At 40.8% G+C, this 23,844-nt stretch overlaps 4 protein-coding genes across 5 annotated transcripts in view; 3 read left to right on the forward strand and 1 right to left on the reverse strand.

The window, feature by feature from the left end:
- Positions 1 to 23,844, forward strand: part of cpt2 (carnitine palmitoyltransferase 2) — a 397,454-nt gene that overhangs the window by 8,718 nt on the left and 364,892 nt on the right. The window lies entirely within an intron of this gene.
- aatf (apoptosis antagonizing transcription factor) lies at positions 177 to 2,077 on the forward strand. The gene has a single exon (XM_072390239.1). The coding sequence runs from the start codon at positions 237 to 239 to the stop codon at positions 1,821 to 1,823; it is 1,587 nt and encodes a 528-aa protein (XP_072246340.1). The 5' UTR covers positions 177 to 236; the 3' UTR covers positions 1,824 to 2,077.
- uck2a (uridine-cytidine kinase 2a) lies at positions 2,119 to 7,605 on the reverse strand. 2 transcript variants are annotated; one of them, XM_072390240.1, is made up of 7 exons: positions 7,397 to 7,605; positions 6,041 to 6,200; positions 5,789 to 5,885; positions 5,416 to 5,558; positions 4,061 to 4,158; positions 3,914 to 3,962; positions 2,119 to 3,403 (listed from the first exon to the last, which is right to left on the reverse strand). In XM_072390240.1, the coding sequence occupies exons 1-7, from the start codon at positions 7,499 to 7,501 to the stop codon at positions 3,183 to 3,185; spliced, it is 873 nt and encodes a 290-aa protein (XP_072246341.1). In that variant the 5' UTR covers positions 7,502 to 7,605; the 3' UTR covers positions 2,119 to 3,182. The 2 variants fall into 2 exon arrangements, with proteins under 2 accessions (XP_072246341.1, XP_072246342.1); XM_072390241.1 differs by having other exon boundaries at positions 3,210 to 3,426; positions 7,397 to 7,596.
- tmco1 (transmembrane and coiled-coil domains 1) lies at positions 13,265 to 16,368 on the forward strand. Its single transcript, XM_072390243.1, has 7 exons — positions 13,265 to 13,451; positions 13,933 to 14,010; positions 14,109 to 14,168; positions 14,299 to 14,345; positions 14,456 to 14,523; positions 14,685 to 14,829; positions 15,929 to 16,368. The coding sequence occupies exons 1-7, from the start codon at positions 13,382 to 13,384 to the stop codon at positions 16,025 to 16,027; spliced, it is 567 nt and encodes a 188-aa protein (XP_072246344.1). The 5' UTR covers positions 13,265 to 13,381; the 3' UTR covers positions 16,028 to 16,368.

A 23,844-nucleotide genomic window follows, 5' to 3' on the forward strand; every position in this document is an offset into this window, starting at 1 on the left:
GTTGGTCTAAAAATGTTAGCTCATGAATAAAATTTACTTTGGAGACTGATGATTGATACTGAAGTCCAATATGTGAAACAGTAGTGCGCTGTTAAGAGGCTTTGCCTGAAAGGCACTGTGTATGAAAAACACCCAGAATGCTGGCTGTCGGCGCATCTTTGTGACGTCACCAACAGTCCAGTCGCAGTAAGGAAATATTCGTGTGTGCGGCACGTGTGGTGTATGAACATTTAGTCATGGCGAGCTCGTTTTCGCAAGAGTTGGAGGATTTGTTGAATCCTTTGCCTAAGTTTGCAGATCCAGAGGATGATGCTGACGAAGCGACGAAAGCCCGAGTAATAGAGAGTTTCAACGAGGACGAGGAGGACGATGGAGTCGGCCTCGGTGTTCTGCGAAAACACAACACATCCCTGCTCTCAGACATAGATGGACGGTATGTGGGGAAGCCAGTGTCCCGCAAACAGCTGCTGATGGATGGTGATGATGACGATGAGGAGGAAGAAGAAGAAGAATGGAAAGAGAAGGGTAAGATCGAAGACGAAGAAGAGGATTCGGTGAAGGATCAGGGGGGTGATGAAAAGGGTTTAGATGAGGACGAGGAGTTGCTGGGTAGTGATTCTGAACAGGATGATGCACTGGCATCTATCATTAAGGGCTCTGACATCGCCTCTCCTCGGGTGTTGGACTTCTACAAACTCACTGAGGGCATGGATCACCTGGGAGTCTGTGCTGAGGACTCTGAAGGCAGCAAAGAAGATGAAGACTCTGGTGATGATGAGATGGAAGATGGGGGGGGAGACACGGTTGTCTGCACATTTTCCAAAGATAAATTGGAGAGGGAGGTTGGAAAAGGGAAGGCTGTGAAGGACCAGCTTGACCTGTGGGACCAGCTGCTCGAGGGTCGAATCAAAATCCAGAAAGCTCTGGTGATGGCCAACCAGCTTCCACAACCGGGGACACTCCCAGAATTCAAGAGGAGGGGTGGAGCTGAGCTTGCGGGGGTGCTGAAGAACACTCACAAGGCTTTAAAAGCTCTTCAAAGGTCCCTGCTGGAGCTGCACGACCAGCTGCTGTTGCAGAACGCAGACACGAGGGCTGTCGCTGTGGAGAAAACACAAGGTCAGAGTGGAGATGAGGAGATAAACAGTGATGAGGAAGAGCCGACAGCGCCCAAACGAAAACTGGAGATGGCGGAGTACCCAGACTTCATGGCCAAACGTTTTGCTGCTTTTCAACCTTATTGCAGCACCACACTGCAGAAGTGGCACGACAAAACCAGGCTGAGTTTGGGCAAGAGCAGCAGTTTTGGGGCATTTGAAAGGAACATTCTGACCCAGGTGGAGCAGGTGCTGATGGACAAAGAGAGGCTGCTGCGGCGCACCCAGACCCGACGCTCAGAGTACAGGATCCTGGGAAAAAAGGAGATGCCCGCTGTCGTGTCTGAGAATGTCCTGCCCGAGGGAGAATTGGCAGAACAACAACTGAAGTCAAACACTCATTTAAAAGATCTGGACGAGGACATATTTGATGACGACGATTTTTACCACCAGCTTCTAAGAGAGCTGATTGAGCGCAAGACCAGTGCAGCTGACCCCAACAATCAGGTGGCCATGGGCAGGCAGTGGCTCGCCATCCAGAAGCTGCGCAGCAAGATCAAAAAGAAAGTGGACACTAAAGCCAGTAAAGGGCGGAAAGTCCGATACCACATCCACAGTAAGCTGGTCAATTTCATGGCGCCTGTTGACCACAGCTCTATGAGTGACGAGGCACGCAGCGAACTGTATCGCAGCCTCTTTGATCAGAAGGCCTCAGTCAGGGAGTGATGTTAAGGAAAGGGGAAGCACCGGGCTTTACACAAAGCACCTCCATATCCACAGGAAGGGGTTCTGCTCTGCTCTTCCATCAGCAGGAACTCCTCACACTGCGTGGACAGATGCGGTGCTTGATGGGAACGTGATGGGAACAGACAACATGCACACTTCTTTATAACTAAGGAGTGTGTCTTTCAATAATGACCACTTGATGAATAAAGTGTTTCTGTCAAAGTATGAGATGCATCTAAATTAGTAGTGTGTGAAATAAACTGATTTAAAATTAGGTTTAAGTTGATACTGCTTTATGGGAGCAAAGTTTCCATCAACAGCACAATAATTTAAGGCTTTTCACATTTATTTATTCACCGTTTACGGACTCAAATAGTCTTAAGTTGACATTTTTCTTGTGAATATACTGAAGAAAAAACCATGGATCAAGCGAGCAGGTTGGATGGATAAGTTGTTTTATGTCGATCTGTAAATGTTCACAGCCACAGCCGAGCTCATGAATCACAAGTTTTACAGAGACATCAGACACCCAGAGTCCCCAGTAACGCAACACAGTGCAGGTATCCGCTGCTTATATGCAACTTCGATCTGGGTCACTCATCCACTGCACAAAACAGGATGTGGCACTTGACTCTCACTTCAAAATAAAGATTTTTATCTAATCTAAAGGTGATGCCAATGTAAGTTAAAGGCTTTTTTTTAAAGCGACAAAGCTAACAACCAGTACCTGAGAACTTTATAACAGAAAGAAAAGTGCATGAATAAAACATACAAAGCATTTTCACATTAGGCATGTTTGACTTGATGTGGTTTTACAGCTTAGTGCACATTTTAACTGAAAACATTTGTATCATGATTACGGGAATCAGTTTCACAGCATAATCACTCTTCCTAACATTCTAAGTCAAATCAATGGTGATGTGTATCAGATAAGTTACAGTGGAAAGCTACTATTTTATTAATCTAATAATTCCATTAACAAAAAAAAAAAGCATGTATAGCTTAGGCACAGCCATACAATATTTCAAAATCAACTTGTTGAAGTTAAAATAAGATGTTTGATAGAGCTTGGAAGGAAAAAAAAAAAAGTCAGATTGTAATGGTAAAGGTAATCCCACCCCTGCCATTAAACAGCGTGTCACAGCACAAGTGTCTTGGAGCTTTCTGGTACAAACTTACTTAGTTTATCTATCTCAGTGCTGCGCTAAAGGCAAGCAGCTGTAGCTTTAAATTAAATTACAAGTGAACCCTCCCGCTTCATTCACATACAAATCACAAGCTAACCAGAAAAACATAAGTGAACACAACCGCTCAAACAGAGCCTCCCTGTTTTTATGAGTTTCATCAGTCCAAGCAGAATCACACCAAAGGGAGACCATTTGATTTCCTGCCGCGTGTGACGCAGAAGCAACGCTGTAGAGCACATTTTGCACATTCAAGCGAATGTTTGCTCCTCTCTGGAAGAGTGCTGAGCTTTAATGAGGCCGACTGCTCGACTCCAGGTTCTTGGTTGTTCCGTAGCTGCTGAACCACCCATTCAGCCGTTTGGTCAGACCACCGTTCAGAATGTCTTGGATGTGCTGAACAATGAGATTTATAGCGACTGTATTGAGAAAGAAAGGCATTGTGTAGTCAGGGTGACTTACAGTATTTAAATCTCACAGGTGAGCCACAAAGCTATTAATCAATGCCCGTCTATTACATTTGGAAAGTGAGCTTCGAGCTTTGCATAACCCATAAAAAGAAAAAACTAAGACACTTACAGCAGATCTAAAACTGACTTTCAAAATCCCCAAAGACCACCCTGATATTTGTTTGAAGAAAATCTGAAGCTTAACACGGACACTAACTGGGTCAGGACAGGTGTCCCACCTCAGTGTATTTGACTAATGTTTGGTTTTCTTTCGCAGCTTCTTTTGAATTCCTCTTTTCTCAAATCACATTAATGTTGCTTTGCCTTATTTTCAAGGGAAAAATTCTGAACACAGGTAAACAAGGAACACAGCTGCATCCTTCAAGATATCCCTGTTGAGTCTTTAACTTAGTGTTACTGATACACGTCTCAGGCAAAATGCACCAACAATACTCACCAATGTTGTCCACGCCTCTTGGTATTATCACATCAGCATATTTCTTCGTCTGCACAGCATCAGCAAGAGGGGGAAAAAAGGAGAAAGTTTGATAATGACAAAGTGTTCAGAGCTGCCACCATTTGAACGAGAACAGAATGCACACACCGGCAGACAGAACTCCTCAAAGGCAGGTTTGACAAAGGTGATGTACTGCGCGAGAACACTCTCCAAGTCCCGACCGCGTTCAGTTATGTCCCGCAGCACTGAGGGAAAATAAGGCGGAGGAAACGTCATTTCAAAAGCAACAGAAGTGCTTTGAGTTTTGGTTAATGAACCAACACAACAAAGTTAGCCTTTCTCTGGGTTAGCTGGCTCAACAAAATCCACAGCCCCGATTCAGTTCTGACACAACAGCTGCACATTAGAGTTTAGACACTTAATATCTGATCAATTTAAACAACCCTGAAGAGGTGCATTTAGGGCCAATGCTGTTCCCAATTAAGGAAAAAGTACTCTAGTCAAATCAGTAAAAATACATTTTTGTGATTGAATATTCTCTGAAAACTAGCTTACTTATTTTCCAATCCATGCACCATCAGTTTACATGGACCTTCATAATGACTTGAACTCTGTCCATAACATTCTGACTGTTCCAGCTGATTAGTGAGCAGAATTTAACTTCAAATCTGTTTGTTTTGTTAAAAAAAAATTTTTTTTTAATTATTATCTGGATAAACCCAATACAACAAGACAGTTAAATCCTTCTCCACTGCTAGTAGTAGCGTTTTTAACCCGTGATGCTCTGAAGGTTGCAATGTACGCAGAACTGCATTCGTGTTCAATAACTGCTACCTCCCACGGGGACAAGCCTGTAAGCTATGAAAACATAAAGGGATGGCACTGTGATGCCAAGTGAAATGTTAGTGTCAGTACAAATCTGTTTCTGTAAAGAAAAAGTCAGCTGTACACACTCAGCATATGCTCCTGGGTGTTGTACTCCCACTGGATCCAGAGCCAATACACAGCCTGTCTGTACTGGCTCTGTCTGTATGTCTGCTGCATTTAATGCGGGACACACCGGATACTAATTAAACACCATTTCCATTGTGCTAAAAAGTCAGCTGTTTTTTTTTCCCCCCTCTTTAAACCAGTGGAAAAGGGTTGCAGAGAATCATCAGGGAAAGAGGGAGTGAAAAGATGACAGCAGATCTGAGTTTGACGCACAGAGGGTAACCCGCTCTGCAGCAGGTTATGCATTCGCCATAAGTTATTAAGGTGACTTACCTTGGTTAACATTGAAAAGTTGGCTTCAGGCTTAAACGTTGCGAACGCCTTTATCCGTCTTTGCAATACACTGCTCCTGCTAATTGGTGAGTTAAGTCTTGGTAGGCATTTGCGCCACCTTTGGACAAGGCAGCCTCTTTCTTTCTATTTTGGGGCTTTCCTAAAATGCTAAACACCCTTTTCTTTTATAAAAGGAACCAGAAAAATCGTATTTAGTTCATAAGAATTAACATCACCTCTCCGCGACAGACGTGTGTCTGCGTCGGTGTCCACGAACAGCTTCATTTGGAAAAGGTCTCGAATCTCTTGAGAATAGAACATCAGGATGCCCTCAAACAGCAGCACATCAGCAGGATACACAGTTACCGTCTCCTCTTTCCTACCATGCAGAAGGCGTCAGACAGAAAAGAAAGACTTAAAGCCACTCTTGTAACATTTGCTGAAGATGATATGGAAATGTGTGAAAACATCAATTAACCAAAGTGTCTGCTTTTAAAGTCGCTGTTTCTGCTGCATTATGACTTATTTTACAACCCACAAGTTGAAACTGGCTAATATCCTTCAGTGTTGTGTGCGAGTGTGTAGACAAGATGAAATTTCTTTAGTCACCTGGAATGAGAAACAAAGTCATAAACAGGGACGTGGACTGTTTTGCCCTCTTTGATGTCCCAAAGGGTTGTGATTATGAGGTCATTGTCAAATGCATCTAGACAAAAGAAAGTACAAACAAGAAAAAAAAAAAAAAAAAAAAAAAAAAAAGACTTCTTGGAATGGCTCCTTATAAACAAAGTTCAGCTGTCAGTGCAACATCAACACTCGGTTTCATACACACAAATGATGAGATGAACACCACCAGTGTACCTGGGTGGTCAAAGTTGAACTGGCCCTTGAGAGCCTTGGTCTTCTGCTCTGGGGTCAGGACCTTGTAGAAGCTGTCCTGGCTCAGGATGGCCACTTGCCGCTGGTGGTGGTCGATCTCGTTCTGGCCCAGCAGCTCCATGATCTTACTGCACACTGATGACTGGGCAAACGTGAAAACCAACAAGTTGTATGATACACTTCAAAGCCTGTTATCCATTTAACGCAGTCGTTTAATTTAAGTACCCTAAGTGTTGTCTGATGACACCAACTTTCATTTACACTTTTCCCATCAGCGTCCATGTGGCACTGAAACAGTGTTCCATTATTAAAAGTCAGCTCCTGTTTTAAAGCAGCTAAATGGGCATTCTTTATATCTGTTCCTAGTAGAGAGATACGCTCACAGACAAACCTACAAAACAAAGAACTGCAGTTTACTCCCTGTTCAGATAACATCTGGGAAAGCAGGTGCTTCTGTGAGCAGTTTAGACAACAGAGGCATGATATCAGGAAATGGAATCCACAAACAACTGTCTGCTGCACCACAAACTACGCTTTAGTGACTTAATCACTAATGGGTTCAGCACAACACCACGTACATTAAAAAATGCTGTGTATTGCAACCCTGCAAAGCAACTGTGTGACAAAACGCATCTCTTTCTGAACTTTGCAAACAGAGGTAGCCAACTGGCAACTATAGGCTGCATATTTTAGAATGATAGTGCAATTATTTAGTCAACTACCGCACAAAAGACACGATTGCAATGCCAAAGAGCAAGCTAGAGAGAGGGACTAAAAAATAAAAAGACACCTAATGCTTAACTATAACAATTAATGATGTTAGCAGATCCATAAAAACAAAGGGAAAGAAATGGCAGCCTAAAAATGAATGTATTATTCAGAAAACTACATTAAGCTTCATTTCGCAGAGCTGAGAAGTTATTAAGCTTTAAATGCGGTTGCTTTTGTCTGTCATTTCAATGACCTTTTAGCCCTAACACCCTGCACAACTGCTCCTAATCAACTTAATTCGCACTCATCTTTATATTCTGACCCTAGGGCAGATCTCTGTACATCACACTGCTTTTCACCATCTAAAAGTCTAATTTACAGTGCACGTGTGACAAGCAGTTGGGTAGAATGCACTACTCCATGACTAAACAAGCAGCACAATCAATTGTGTGGATCCAGTACAAAAAAAACACCTATGATAAATAACCTGAGAAAATATATTCTTTATATGCGATCAAAATAAAATCGATTCTCCGCCTTTATTTGATTACACACACAGAGTCTAAGAGAACATATTAAACAGAGAAATTAGAAAAAAAATCTCTGCATTATGATATAAAAGCCAACCTTGCCGCTGGCTGTCCCACCGGCCACGCCAATGAGGAAAGGCTGCCGGTTACCGCTGTCCTTCTCGCCGTGGTCACCTGGCTTTGTCTCGTTGCCGCCCGTCATGCTTCATCTGCGGCGCTGCAGCCTCTAACACGCCGGGGCTGTCCGCGCTCCTCCCATTTGATGATGGTGTGGGTGATGAAGATGTTGGTTGTGACGTCAGGTTAAAGGAAGCGACGACGACGCTGATGGATTCTTTAAAATGTTTGACACCGTTCAGTTTGATAGTAAACTCACATCCATCCATTTTCTATACCGTCAATCCGAGTAAACTCACATTTGATATGTAATTGATATGTAGCTCACTTTTATTTTGAAAAGTACAAGCGAGAAAAGTTAACTTCATTCGCCTACAAGATCAAATCAAATGCAGCTCTGCAGGACAATTAAAACGATTTGTTGCCTCTTACATCGCCGGATGAACTTCTTCCAGAGCCCCGACAGGCGCAGTGCACTGCGCCAATGCCGTTCAGAGGCGTCTTCAGACACGGACGCGGAATGCACTGCAGCTGCCTGCTCATAGATCTAAAAGATTCTCCCACTGAAAGGCGTTTTTTTAGGTCAAATAGGCTACTCAGTGGTTCCTGTATTAGGAGAACAGGAGGCAGAACGTTAAATAAATGTGTGAATATTAATGCATTTACAGCACCTCAAGAATGACAAATGAGGTTTCATACCCCTCTGCAGAGGTGGCTGTTTGTGTCAGTGTCAGTTCCTCATTTATTTAGAGACATTCTGATCGTATTCATCTCTGTTTGTACAGCGCTGTTAGCTGAAGGTGGGTGACAATCCTCGACAGATGGGTAAACCAGAAGCAGAAAACCCATTGTACCATAGAATGTTACATTAACCTGAGTTACACTCTCGGGGAACTGTGTCAACGTTAATGCCATGTATAGAATGATCATTTTTGTTTTACTGGACCTTTGGTTACTAGTTCGAAGTGAAATTAGTTTAGCAGAGAGGGCTAATGCTTAACGGTTGAGAGTTCCGGTTACATTTTCACAATAAAGTTCTTGTTGGAAAAATAAATAAATCTAAAATTCCTTAAATTCTTTACTTATTCCATCCCATGTTTGCAAGTAAACCTGTGTTACTTATTGGTGTAACTGTGACTAGACAAGTAACACCAGGTGTAAAAGCTGGGTAAATTATGTGGGGTTTCAAAACTTAAATTATCATTATTTAAATGATTAAAAAATATCTTCTGTCACTCATTTATTTAGAGACATAGGTGGTGAAAAGAAGTGGCAAGCAGAAAAACCTTGGAAGCAGCAATCATTTTCAGCATGCACAGGGTTATTTTGGCAGAATTTGCCAGACAGTCCCCTGATTCCCCCGCCCCCCAATTGCTTTGTACCCTTTAGTCAGTCTAATGCATTTGTGTTAAAACATTCTGCCCCACCAGAAAAAGCCTCTGCAGGAAGGCCACCGAGAGAGCACGTAGCACTCGTTCGTATATAGCAGTAAAATGCTAACTAAGTGGTTACTGTTGAAATTGCTGCCACTTGATGAACTAAGCAGTAAATTAAATAAATGAAGTGTAATTTACAAAGTGTGTTACAGCACTCACATTCCAAAGCACAAATAAACAAGTTGACATCTCCACACAATTGGTGCTGCATTGGCAGATTTTCTATAGAAGTTCCTGTTCTGCTAACAGTCTGTAGGATTGTTTGGCACAGACAGAGCCGTCAGAGGGAGAAGACAGCTATTTGAACTGCTCACTACTATTTTATAGCCCTGACAGTCCCCTGCTGTCATAGTCTGGAGCCTACACGCTGCCCACAGGCTGCAGCCAAGAAATGTCCCCAACACAGCCTGATAAGAAGTTAAGACAATCAAAGATGGAGGTGTCTCTGCAGAGAAAAACACCACCACACACTTTTACTGAGTCATCAGAAACTGTTGAGGGATGACTTTTCTGTCCATATTTCTTGTTTTATTTAGAAAGATATTAATCTCAGTCTTCTTTTTGATTGTATTGATAATGATATCGCGTGTACAAGCGGCTGAAATGGGCTTCCTCCGCAGGGTGTCTGGGCTCTCCCTTAGAGATAGGGTGAGAAGCTCAGTCATCCGGGAGGGGCTCGGAGTAGAACCGCTGCTCCTCCGCATTGAGAGGAGTCAGATGAGGTGGCTCGGGCATCTGGTTAGGATATGGTGACCAGATTTCTGAAATAAAAATCAGGGACATTTTCATTGCAGTGGTGAAAAATCATCAAATATCATCATTATGAAAGAAAAAAACAGGGACAAGTACTTCTTCATGTATTTTAACCAGCTTTTATTACACAAAAGGTGGAAATAATAAAAAAAAAAAGTGACACTACAGTAATTTCCTCATTCATCCACCTCCACCTCAGGAGCCTGGGTAGAATAAGAGCAGAGGAGAACATGAGAAAAACGTGTCATCACCTGGTAATCTCATGCTAATGTTAACGTTACAGCTTCAGTGTCATAATGTTGACGTTCACTGACTTTTATAAGGTTACTTTAGGTCTTCAATTCAGAAAAACAATCTTACTTACTTTAATGTTACATCACTTGACACACACTCACAGACAAGTCTACTGCCAGTTCACACAAAATAAATAAGTTAATACACAACATAGCATTTATCGAGGCCGTTGGTCTCCTTTTCTTTCCTTTTTGCCGCCTTGGATTGTTGTTGTTGACGCTGCTGCGTCTCTACGTCATATGACGTCGTCTCTGGCGATGCGTTAAATGGCTACCGTAATGACTGGTGTTACTTTGAGTCTGCACGCATTTTCCCCCATTCAGTGTCTAAATCGGGGACATTTTCGGGGACAACTTTGGGGACAGGTCACCCAAAACGGGGACTGTCCCCGGAAATCTGGGACGTCTGGTCACCTTAGGTTAGGATGCCTCCTGGACGCCTCCCTAGTGAGGTGTTCCGGGCACGTCACACTGGGAGGAGACCCAGGACACGTTGGAGAGACTGTCTCTCGGCTGACTTCGATGGATGAAAATAATTATTGGTTGCACCATAGCCTAAAAGGAAAGCATCACACTGAAAAGATTAAGATTAGATATAAAAAGGTGAATCATTTAATGAGGTGTTTGGTAGGTCAAGACTGACGAGCAACTAACAAATCAACGTTAAACATATATAAAAGACTCCTAAGGTCTATATTTGATTATGCTACATGTCTGCTGCTAAAACCAACCTGAAAAAAACTTGATAGGAAACAAGATCTAACCCTTCGAACATGTGGGGCAACCATAATATATTCAACATCAGTAATACAAGTAGGAGGAGAAATGGCATTGAGGACATGGATCAGTTTCAAGGAATCTAACAGATCATATCCAGCAAACAAGATGAGTGTTGTGAACATGGTAAAAAAAGGTTTTGGATGGGTTAGCAATGCCAAAGCACAAGCTCTGGACAGACATGAGACAGACATAAATCTGGCCCACAGTTATCAGACATGGGTCCTTGGAAAATTCATCATAAGGAAGGTTGACAGTGATTTTCAGCAAGAAATTAAAGTTAAACAAAGAATCATACCGGCATGGATGGCTGTGCAATGGTGCTTAAATCAACACGATTCAATCAAATTTAAATTCAGTTTTTTTCATATAGCACCAAATTGTCATCTGAAGGCATTTTAATGCTACAGTCCAATTTAAGCCAATTATAATCTAGTTAAATAAATGACAATCCAAAGTAATCAAATTCCTGTAATGCCAATTCAACAAACTGCCCATCTCAGGAAACCAACAGATCGCATTGAAACATCTCTTCAATTCTATCCCCAACTCTGAGCATGCAACTGTGGAGAGTAACGACCCCCTTTTAACAGGAAGAAACCTCTGGCAGAACCAGAACAAGGACAGGTGGCCATCTGCCACGACCAGCTGGGGTTTGAGAGGATAAGAAAGAGGGGGTCAACAAGCACAATAACACTGGACCAGGGTGTTATGGTTTTCTGCTGATAAAGAGAAAGACAATTTAATGACAACTATGATGTCATATTTAGGTGAAGAGTGAAGAGAGCAGAGTGAAGAAAGGTGCATCATGGGAGCTCCCCCAGCAATCTAGGCCTTTCGCAGCATAACTAAAGCATATCTCAGGGTCAACTGAGCCCCCCCTAACCATAAGCTTTATCAAAAGGAAAGTTTTAAGTTCGATCATACAAGTAGAGAGAGTGTCTGCCTCCAGAAACCCAAACTGGAAGCTGGTTCCACAGAGAGATTCCTGATAACTGAAGACTCAGATTCTAGTTTTAGAAACTCTGGGAACCACGAGTAAACCTGCAGTCTGAGAGCAAAGTGCTCTGTTGAGGAAACACTGAACTCCAAGATCTTTCAGATGTGATGGAATTAGGTCATTAAGAGCTTTATATGAAGAGAAAAAATTCCATTATCTTCTAAATTGAACCGTTAGCCAATGAGTAGAAGCCAAAATCCGAGAGATATTATGTCTCCTGCTCCTTGCAGAGAATTTTCAAATGATAAAGACTTGCAGTAGTCCAATCTTGAAGTAACAAATGCATGTACTCATTTTTCTGCATCACTGTCAGACAGAATGTTGGTAACAATAATACGGGAAGGTGATCCCAGAAACCTGTTTTTGATGTGAGTCATAGGACAGATCTTGGTCAAAAATGATCCATCCATTCATTTTCTGTACCAGCTTAATCTGTCGGTCAGGTCGCGGGGGGGCTGGAGCTTATCAAGCGAGAGGCGGGGTACCCCCTGGACAGGTCCCCAGTCACCAAGCCTCAGCAAGGCCAGCTCCAAAGATGTCGACAGTCACTGACATGGTCCGGGAGGAACAGAGGATGTTTTTCAGCTTGGGGAACACATGGAGGAGACACAGTTTGGCATCGACAACCATTATTCCAACTTGTTGTCACTGGTTGTGTCTGTGTTTCTGAAAGTAAGGCTGCACCACATTGCAAACTCACCTCTGTTGACCTTCAGAAAGGGAGAAAGATGCTCTGCTATCAGTCCTCTTTCAGGGCTTTTAGCTCATTTAAACTTTCATGAGAAACTTTGTGTAAATATGGTTTGGGGCGGGGTGGTGTCATGTTCTTGTGTTTAACTTGAACATTTAAATTTTTTTAGGATTTCTCCATCATCTATCTGTCTGTCTTTATTTTTTCTGATATATATAAAGATAGATTTTCACTTATTTCAGAGAGAGATACAGAGATCTAGAGAGAGAGAATAGTTAAATAATGATTCAATGTAATTGTATCATAATTGAATTGTATTTCGGTATGTTTTGCTTTCAGCAACAATGGTTGATACCATTCATGCCAATAAAGCCAATTTGAATCAATCTTGATATAGATTTTTAATTTTTCCAATATATGTAGATATAGATTTTTTTCTTCTAAAATATAACTCCTGTCTCTTGTGTTTTATCTTATATATGGATGTATAATGTATTATTTCTTCATTTTTCAGCTTATTAAAATAGAGTTGTACACAATCTGCTTCTCTACCATATATTAGTATTTTTATATAGGTGTGAGTGTGTATTATATTATATTATATTATATATCGTGTGTCTTTTGCCTACATGTCATACATAACATATATGACATTCCAGAATATTCTACTACTGTTAAGTCTACTATGAATATTAAAATATGCCGAATCATGTCGCCCCACGGCTCGTCAGCGTCAATAGGCAGCAGCGGTCGATGCGGGGTCTATTCTTTATATGTCTACGTCTGTGTCACCACATTTTTTCTTCTTTCTTGATTAGAAGTTGAAATCATGCCTGGCTCTTTACCGGTTCAGGCGCAGCAGTCCAGTGAACCGGAAGTGCTTCTCACCTGTTTGACCCTTTCAGTATTGCTGACGGAGCTCTATGGAACTGAGGCTGAGCGTTGCCGAGTGCCTCAGTGTAACTAAAAACAGTACTTTTCTTAACGTTGGTCAGATAAACGGAACATTGCCACCATGACAACTATGTTTGCAGACACCATTCTGATCGTATTCATCTCTGTTTGTACAGCGCTGTTAGCTGAAGGTGGGTGACAATCCTCGACAGATGGGTAAACCAGAAGCAGAAAACCCATTGTACCATAGAATGTTACATTAACCTGAGTTACACTCTCGGGGAACTGTGTCAACGTTAATGCCATGTATAGAATGATCATTTTTGTTTTACTGGACCTTTGGTTACTAGTTCGAAGTGAAATTAGATTAGCAGAGAGGGCTAATGCTTAACGGTTGAGAGTTCCGGTTACATTTTCACAATAAAGTTCTTGTTGGAAAAATAAATAAATCTAAGATTCCTTAAATTCTTTACTTATTCCATCCCATGTTTGCAAGTAAACCTGTGTTACTTATTGGTGTAACTGTGACTAGACAAGTAACACCAGGTGTAAAAGCTGGGTAAATTATGTGGGGTTTCAAAACTTAAATTATCATTATTTAAATGATTAAATAATATCTTCTGTCACTATTACCAAAACACTTGCACAAACTTCTGCTGGTCTTTTCCATAGGAATTACCTGGGTTTTAGTGTATCGAACTGAAAAGTACAAGAGGCTAAAGGCTGAAGTGGAAAAACAAAGCAAAAAACGTAAGTGAAACTGGTGTGAACTTAATACCAGTGTAATATTAGGATTATTTTTCATTTTCAGATTATATGAAAACTCTTTGTTGCTATTCTGATTGCAGTTGAGAAGAAAAAAGAAACCATCACTGAATCTGCTGGACGTCAGCAGAAAAAGAAGATTGGTAAGGAATTAGGGAGCTATTTGTGTCCTCGATAATAACAGGAAGTCCTCTGTGCTCCTCTTTACTGAATCATTTTCCTGATATTGACAATATAATGTTGTGTAGTAAATGATTTGTATATCTATTGCAGAAAGACAGGAAGAGAAACTGAAGAACAACAACAGAGACCTGTCTATGGTGAGATTTGTTCACAGTGAATCTGCTTATATACTGTATTTTGGAACGTAGAGTAGAAGTCAAAGTTTTTTATGTCCATTTTTAATCTCATATGTGTTCTTGTTTCATAGGTGCGCATGAAGTCCATGTTTGCTATTGGCTTCTGTTTCACAGCTTTAATGGGCATGTTCAACTCCATGTAAGTAGCTTATTCTGTTGAAATACTTAATGTTTTCTAAAAACTAGATAATAAAACATGGCAGGAGGAAAGTTCAAACGGAGACTAGTGGAAGTCTGTGCTGATCTGTCTTCTATATTAAACAAGCTCTGACCAACATCTGTTTTGTTGTTTCTGTCCAGATTTGATGGAAGAGTTGTGGCCAAATTGCCGTTTGTGCCGCTGTCCTACATCCAGGGACTGTCACACCGCAACCTGCTGGGCGAGGATTACACTGACTGCTCCTTTATCTTCCTCTATATCCTCTGCACCATGTCCATCAGACAGGTAACTTGTTTGATTGCAGCTGTGTAGTCCTTAAGCCTCTTCCAAACAGCATGCAGTTGTTGCACCGGCCTGCGTGGAGCGTAAAGGAAGAATGTCTTGGTGTAAGACTAGACTTCAGCCTTTTAGCACAGGCTGTAAACACACCAAGGTACTGACTCGGTGTGTTGTGCTATTTTGGCTGTTTGCTTTTTACGAGAGGCTTTCTTCAATTTCTAAAGTTGCAAATATTTGCCACTTAAACTTTTAGACAGGTGCACAGAAGTGAACAACCATGACCAACAGTTTCACCATTGTTCTCTAATGTTTGTGGATTTTACTTCAGACTGATGAAAAACACTCAGGTAGTCAAAGTCAAATTTGTGTCCATGAAGAGGCTGCATTATGGAGCTGCAGAGATTTGAACATAATCATGTTCTTTCTTTTAGTTTTTAGTTTGCATGCAAACAGACTACCCTTGATCAAATATTCAGCAGTCTGACGCAAAGAGTTCATTAGAGAGATCTTACAATGTAATAAAGGAATGGCTTCATTTTTATCGCTCAGTTGAAAGCTGCCTTAATTGCACACGTTATAAATCCATTTTTTGGGTTAATATGTTTGAATGTTTCTTTATAATGCTCACTGTCATTCAGATTTACTAAATGTGGATACGGACATCGTCATCACCCAGTTTTATGAGGAAGTCCCAGTGCAACTGCCATATATTTAGGTAGTAATAGGATGTGCTGTCTGGTGGCTCCTTGAGGCCAAACTCCTTATTTTTCACAGTTTTCCTTAACAATGTGTTTGATATTTTTTTGCAAGCTATATCAGGCTTTCTGGAATACCTTTTATTTGGTAAATTTGTTGTTGATGAAAAGGTGTGATTGTTCTTGTTGATGGAGAGAGGGGTGCAGCTTTTTTCTAGTTAAGAGTCTCATAGCTGTCTTAGAAGTATTCCATCAACTGAAAACACTAATCTGTTGTTGCCAGTAATAATAATGGCCAAGCATGAGCGTTTAGCTAAATGTCTGTTAAGCATTGTCACGTGCATCTTCAATAGGGAATGTTTTACCTTTTGTTTCTGTGAAACATTTTTGGCCGTCTGTCTTCCTACCAGAACATTCAGAAGATGCTTGGCCTTGCGCCCTCCAGAGCTGCAACAAAACAAGCTGGAGGCTTCCTGGGACCTCCTCCACAAGCAGCTAAGTTTTCTTAATCAGCCTGCGGACACGTCGCCCCCATCAGAGCACAGACGGAACATACGTGCTGGAGCAAACGTCTTACCTGTTGCAGCTACTACCCGACTACTTTGTTTGATTTCACATTCATGTCTTGTTTATTTAACTTAAAGTTGTCTTGATTAGAAATTAGAAGAGAAGTTGTTCTTAAAATTCAGGTAATTACCAAAGGTTCCAAATGTCCGCTGTGTACTCAACACACGTCTGTCTGATGTTTTAATTATTGACTGGCACAATGACATTGACCCACTTTCAGTATTACTGTATGTCATCTTCTCTATTTGTGTATCTTACAAATTAATAAATTTTTATGATTATATTTATGTATGTTTTGAAATCTTTTTCCCACTTTATAAAGCCACATTTCCTGTGCTCTTGACCATCTTGTCAAGAGCAAGTAATTTCATGATATAACAAGTTAAATGATGAGCTTTTTCATACTAACAGTAATTTAGATGTGTAAACTAGTTTTTATCAGAGACCTCTGAGTATTCATTGTTTCTGGAGCCCAAAGTGCTTCTGAGGCGCACTCACCATAGTATATCCTACCACCACCATGCCTTGCTGCAGAGATGACATTAATCAAGCAGTGCCTGCTGTTCAACTATCAGTGTTTGGGATTCAGATCAGCGAGGAAATGGGGGTGTAGGAAGAACCTCGCTTCACCCCTCCGGCTCAACAATGTTGAGTGTATGAAAAACTAAAGTGTACTTACTATGGAAGGGGGGCAAATGTGGCAGAGTCCCCCCACTGTTGGATAGACCCCACACTACAACCCACACCTGAGCAGCCCGGCTACCTGACCCAGAGCCAGCGGCCACAGGCCACCAAAGCCCTCAACTTAGCCACAGCCATAGTAAATCGGATCATTTTTATCATGCTACCGATAATCAAAAGACAAAGTACAATCCTTCTACAATAAAGATATAAAATTGTGGGTTAAGTCAAAAGAACAAGCAGCAAACAGGAAAACAGTAATTAATTTTATTTTAACACATAACTCAGAAACACTGTATGGTTGTTTGTCAAATTTAAACCATTGATTGACTTTATACAAAAAGTAATACATGCTTTAGATGGCTTTCAGTTTACATTTCTTATTCGGTTTGAAAAATCAAGTCTGTTTTGGGCTTGGACAAGTGACCTGAAATCTGGCTGAAGGTCTAAGGTGGATATGTGAAGGACAGCTGAGAGCTGCACATCAGTGAAAGAAGATCTGGGTTTGGATTTGTTCCACTTCAGCACTGAAAAACTCTGCTCTCATGGCGTTGGATGCAAAGAGGACTAGAATCTTTTGTGCATGCCTCCTTGTGTGTTGAAGAAGGGATACATCTAAAACCTGCAGGACAGCAGCCCTGGAGGACTGGATGTGGTCATCCCTGCTCTAATCTCTTCTCTCAAATCCCATACTTTTTGAAGCATTTTCCCCAGGCCGAGTCACCTGACTGCTGTGTGGTAGCTATGTCACCATGTTCCGTCTCATTTTCCTCCACAAGTGCAACAAACTGTTAGAGTTGGACAACAATCCGTAGTTACACCTGCCAGCTTGTCTCATTTGAGTCCCCACCTGTCTGAACATGCACACACCGTGAAGAAATCACTCCCAGTAGTAGTCTCTTTCATTGACTGCATAACTGCCGTATCCTCAGTAATTTTGAATTCCGCGGTTATCCCACGTACACAGATGAGTAGCTGAGCGCTGTCAGCGTGTTGGTCGCGTATTGTCGATTTAAACAGTAGTCCTTGGACACAGCGACCTGTACAAAACAAACTAAGCACACACTTTTCCTTTGGCTTGTGTGAATAAATACTTTGCAGCCCGTGCCTTAGTAAAAATGCAGCATTCGGCATCAACTTTTCTTTTTTTTTTTCGCATGAGCTGACATTTTGAGGGTCTGTCTTTAAGCATTTTACGGTGGCTGACACGTGCAAACGGCAAAACAAAGCCAACAATGCGGCCGTCACAAAAACGACCGGAGCAAATGTGACGCTAACTTCAACACACATGCATAAGAGAAACGCTGCAAGTTCACTCAAAACACAACGGAAGTTCGCCAGGCCCGTAGGGGGCGCCTCAACCTGTGGGATAGGGGATGACTATGGGAGATCGACCAGAGTAACGAAGGAGAAGAAAGTTAAAAGGTACGATTAAATTAAAGCACGCTAAAGTTTGTGCTCAGACAGCAGCACATGGTAGCATTTGAAAGCAGTTTGTAGCAACGGACACCATCAGACTTCAAATTCCGTGCTTGTTTTGACTCTGACTTTGAGTGTTTTGATTGGGGATGCTCGCGAGATTTCGGCGCGGAAGGATAGTTTGGTGGAGTGCGGTAAACTAAAAAACAACACGAGAGGAAAAAAGTGAAATAAGGAGTGTTTAACAGCATCACTAGAGTGTAGAAGGTAGGTAGAAAAGTAACTAGAGAGTAGAGTGGGGGATATCGGCCGACGGCCTGTACAGGTCCGGTAGCGATATCCTAGCGCTACTTTCTGTAAGCGGGTGTAAAATGGAGGGGGATAAAGAGAGCTGTAACAATACGGAGATGAGTGAAGAGGAGTTTGAGATTGATAAAGAGGGTGGTGAGTGGGAGCAAGTAGGGAGAGGAGGAATGGGTAAAGGGGAAAGTGGGAGAAAGAGAAAGAAAGAAGATAAAGATAGCGTAGAAGACACGGAGAGTGAGGGACAGGAAGATGAGGAAAGGAATAGGAAGAAGGGAAACCTTAATGTTGTAGTGAGATTTGAAGGTGAAGGGGAAGTTAAAAAAATGGATCCATTAAAAATTACAAAAATAATCAGAACACAAGTAGGAGAAGTCAAATACGCTAAAGTGTTAGGAGATGGAAACTTGCTAATAGGGTGTAACACAGTTACTCAAGTGGAAAAAGCTCGGAAAATGGTGAGTGTAGGAAAAATGAAAGTTACAAAAACGGTGAGAGTTGGAGAGCAGAGAAGTTTTGGATGTAAGGGAGTGATAACAGGGGTTCCCCTTGGAATCAGTATGAAAGTTGTAATAGAAAACCTGAGAGTAAGAAATACGACAGTTAAAGATGTTAAAAGAATGACAAGAGGGCCTGAGAAAAAAGAATCTGAAACAGTGGTTATAGAATTCGATGCAAAAACGATCCCAAAAGAAATTTATTTTGGATTTGTAAAGTATAGTGTTAGAGAATTTGTCCCAAAACCAATGAGGTGCTTTAACTGTCAAGAGTACGGACATATTGCTAGCAGGTGCACAGGGAAAAGAAGGTGTGCAAGGTGTGGAGGGGACCATGAATATGGGAAATGTGGGACAGGTGTGAAACCAAAATGCTGTAACTGTGGAGGAGAACATAGTGTAGCATACTGGGGATGTGAGGCTATGAAGAAAGAGATAACAGTGCAGCGGATGAAAGTGAATGAGAAAATATCGTATTCCTAAGCTGCCAGGAGAGCGGGAAAGGAGAATGATAAGCAGAAGCATAGAGAGAAACAAGTGGTGACGGATATTGGGCAAGAAATTGAAAATAAAATGGTGGAGGAGAAAAAAAGATCGGCGACATTCATAGCAGGGGTCATAAATGCGACTGCAGATGTTAAATCTAAAACCGAAAAGAATACAAATCATAGTCAAAGCAGCAGTGCATCATCTGGGTATGAGAGGGACACGATGGGAAGAAGTGAGAGATGAGTTAAGTGTTCAGGCCAGTCAAGATTCATCATGTATTGGATAGTATTAATAATAATGATAATCCTTCAATGGAATGCAAGAAGTCTAATTGCTAATGGTCAGGAATTTAAACAATTCATATATAGTCAGCAGGAAAAACCAGACATATTGTGCATACAGGAATCATGGTTAAAACCAAATTTAGATTTTATTATCACAGGATACATGGCAGTCAGAAGGGACAGGGAAGAAGGGGTAGGAGGTGGGTGTGTCACGTTTGTTAAAGAGGACATTCCTTACAGGGTTATCGATATTGGAGTTGAGATGGAGAATATTATAATAGAAATATGGATAGGGAAGAGAAAGTTGGCAATAATACATTTTTATAACCCATGCAGGAAGTTGGATATAAAGAAACTGGAAGAAATGGGGGGCAAGAGCAATGGAAATACAGTGTGGTGTGGAGATTTTAATGCTCATAATACATTGTGGGGGAGTGAGAAAAATGACAGTAATGGAGAAATAGTAGAAGAAATGTTAGATGGACAGAATCTGGTTTGTGTGAATGATGGAAGAGGGACAAGGATAGATGTAAATACTGGGAAGGAGTCGGCTATAGACCTGACAATAGTGACGAATGTATTAGCACCACTGTGTGACTGGAATGCGTATCAAAAAGGGACCATAGGAAGTGATCACTACCCTATATATATATAATAAAATAAATATAGAGACAGTACAGGACACGGAGAGAGTAGGGGGAAGATGGATCTTAGAAAAAGCAAATTGGATAGAGTTTACAAAGGAAAGTGAAAAAAATCTGGATCGGGTTAATGATAATGTGGAGGTGGAAATGATGGAGAGGGACATAAAGCAGGGGATCATATCAGCAGCAAACAGATATATACCTAAAAGTTCAGGGAGAAAGAAAAACAAGTTAGTACCATGGTGGGATGAAAAATGTAAACAAGCAATAAAAAGTAGAAATAAAGCGTTTAAGTTAGTTAAAAGATACCATAACTTTCAACACATGATTCAATATAAGCAAGCACACGCAATGGTAAGGAAAACAATAAGACAAGCAAAGAGGTCGTATTGGAGGAAATTTTGTGGATCGATTGGAAGCAAAACTAAGATGGGAGAAGTATGGGGAATGTTGAGGAAAATGGGTGGGGATAGGAAGGGTTGGACTTATCCAGTCCTGAGTTCTGGAGAGGAAGTGGCTATAACTAATAAAGAAAAGGCGGAATTAATGGTTAAAACTTTTGTTGCGGTGCACAGTTCAAATAATTTAACTGAGGAGGGAAGAAATGGAAGGAAGAAAAAGAGAGACGAAAACAGGGAGGTGTTAAAAAGAAAGGAAAGTAGAGAAAATGAATTAGATGTCCCATTTACAAGTAGAGAAATGAAACGAGCAATAGAGAATACAAGAAGGAGTGCGCCAGGCAAAGATGGGATATGTTACACTATGATCAAACATTTAAGTGAGGGGGGATTAACAAAGATATTAACATTATTCAATAAAGTCTGGAAAGAGGGGAAAGTACCACGAAGTTGGAAGGAGGCAATAGTAGTACCAATTAGGAAGCCGGGGAAAGATCATAGTAAGACAATAAATTACAGGCCCATAGCACTAACATCCCATATAGGTAAGATAATGGAAAGAATGATAAATGAAAGAATGATGTATTATATAGAAAGAAGGGGATTGGTAACTAGACATCAGAGTGGGTTTAGAAGAGGTCGGAGCACTATTGATCCAGTAGTATGCATTGAAGATGATATAAGAAAAGCACAAGTAAATAGAGAAACAGTGGCAGCAGTGTTTTTTGATGTGGAAAAGGCATATGACATGTTGTGGAGAGAGAATGGGAATTGAGGGAAACATGTTTAATAGGGTCGGAGGTGTCAGAGAGCTATGTGGTAGAGAATGGCACACCGCAGGGGAGTGTGATAAGTCCAACGTTATTTACAATAATGATAAACGATATATTCGACAGTATACCAGCAGGAATGGGAAGATCTTTGTTTGCAGATGATGGGGCGTTATGGAAGAGGGGAGGCAACATAGATCACATAGTTAAGAAACTACAGGAAGGGATAGATCAAGTGGAGAAATGGGGAGAAGAGTGGGGTTTTACATTTTCAGTGGAGAAAAGTAAAGTAATGTTCTTCTCAAAAAAGAAAATTAGTGAAAATAAAAAGTTAAACTTGTACAGAAAGAACTTAGAGAGAGTAAGCAGCTTTCGATTCTTAGGAATGATAATGGATTCTAGATTAACATGGAGGGAGCATGTGAAGGGAATTGTAGAGAGAAGTAAGAGAGTATTGAATATTATGAGGTGTTTGGCTGGGTTAGAGTGGGGTGCGGATTTTACAGCATTAAAATATATATACATAGCATTAATAAGGTCTAGAATAGATTACGGTTGTGTGGGATATGGATCAGCAGCAAAATCAGTCCTCTCGCAAATAGATATAATCCAAGCCAGAGCATTAAGAACTTGTCTCGGAGCAATAAAAACAGCACCAATATGTTCACTACAGGTTGAAGCAGGAGAAATGCCACTAGGGCTCAGAAGAAAACAGCTAATAGCCAACTACTGGATAAATTTAAAAGGACACAAAGAAGAACATCCAGCAAAGACAGTTCTGGAGATGTGCTGGGAAAAGGGGAAGGAGGAAAAAACGAGTTTTGGGTGGGTCAGTGAGGGTTTAGCAGAACAACTAAAAATACAACATGTGGAATTCAGCCCAACAGTTCTGTGGACAGTAATACCAAAATGGATGCTACAAGAAACAAATGTAGACTTAAACATGTGGAACATCAAGGAAAGAAATAAAACAGCAGATCTAGTGCAGGAATTTTATAGCTATGTGGAGGAAAAATATGGAGAATATGTGTATATATATATATACAGATGGGTCCAAAGAACAGGCAACAGGAGTAACAGCAGCAGCAATGGTGGTTCCCATTTATAATAAGACAATTTCAAAAAGAACATCAGATCATTTAAGTATATATGCAGTGGAATTATGTGCAATATTGATAGCAATTGAATGGATGGAGGGGGTGAGGGATAGGAGAATAGTTATATGTAGCGATTCATTTTCATCACTCTTAAGTATTAAAAGCGGAACAGCAAAAACACATCAGGAAATTTTATATGAAATACAGTTAAAAACATCCAGGTTAATGCAACAGGGGAGGGAAATAGTGTTCATGTGGGTACCAGCTCATGTAGGAATAAAAGGAAATGAAAAAGCAGACAAAGCTGCTAAGGAGGCAGTAAAGAAAGAGGTGGTGGAAATGAAAGTAAAATGATCAAAAACAGAAGGGAAAAGTTTAGTATGGAAAGAAATAAACAATCAGTGGAATATATATTGGAAGAATCAGGAAAAAGGAAGACATTTATATAAATTAAGTGTATAAATAAGTGTAGCAGGAGAGGCAGGGTGTTATGGACAGAACAGAACAGTCATTATTAGTAGGATAGGAATAGGTCATTGTAAACTGAATAATACACTTAAGATAATGGGGAAACATCCAACTGGGCAGTGTAGCTGTGGGCAGAGGGAGACAGTGGAACATGTCTTGATAGCATGTCCCAGATATGGAAGGGAGAGGGAAATAATGAAGATAGGGCTGCAGAGGGCAGGAATAAGAGAATGTAATCTGAAAAATATAGTAGAATCTGTTAAGTCTAAAGAAGGGAGGAGAATAACAATACGATTCTTGGTAAATACTGGAATAATTAAAAGAATGTAGAGAAGAAGAAATAAGGAAAAAAAGAGACATTTAGTCCAGTAGATGGCGGCATATGCAACATCAAGGATGCCAGCTGCCATTAAAGATCAAAGAAGAAGAAGCACGCTAACATTAGCTACATAACTCCGCTGCTCTTCCATAATATGGTAAAAGATTACGGCAAAGTGTTTAAAAAGACCCAACGGACAACGTATCTTTCAACTTTCTTTTATAGCTGGATTTCTGTCAAAAATATCTTTTATAATGTCTATGAAAAAATCAACACGTATAGGACAAAAATACATTCTCTGAATCATTCCAATTTGAGCAAGATAACAAATCATATGTGATAACATACATCCCTTGAACTTTTTTCTTTAAAGTTTGAACTGAAATGGAA

This window comes from Leuresthes tenuis, unplaced genomic scaffold (assembly GCF_036924035.1).
Source record: "Leuresthes tenuis unplaced genomic scaffold, fLeuTen1.0.hap1 SCAF_7, whole genome shotgun sequence".
In the NCBI taxonomy this organism is placed as follows: Eukaryota; Metazoa; Chordata; class Actinopteri; order Atheriniformes; family Atherinopsidae; genus Leuresthes; species Leuresthes tenuis.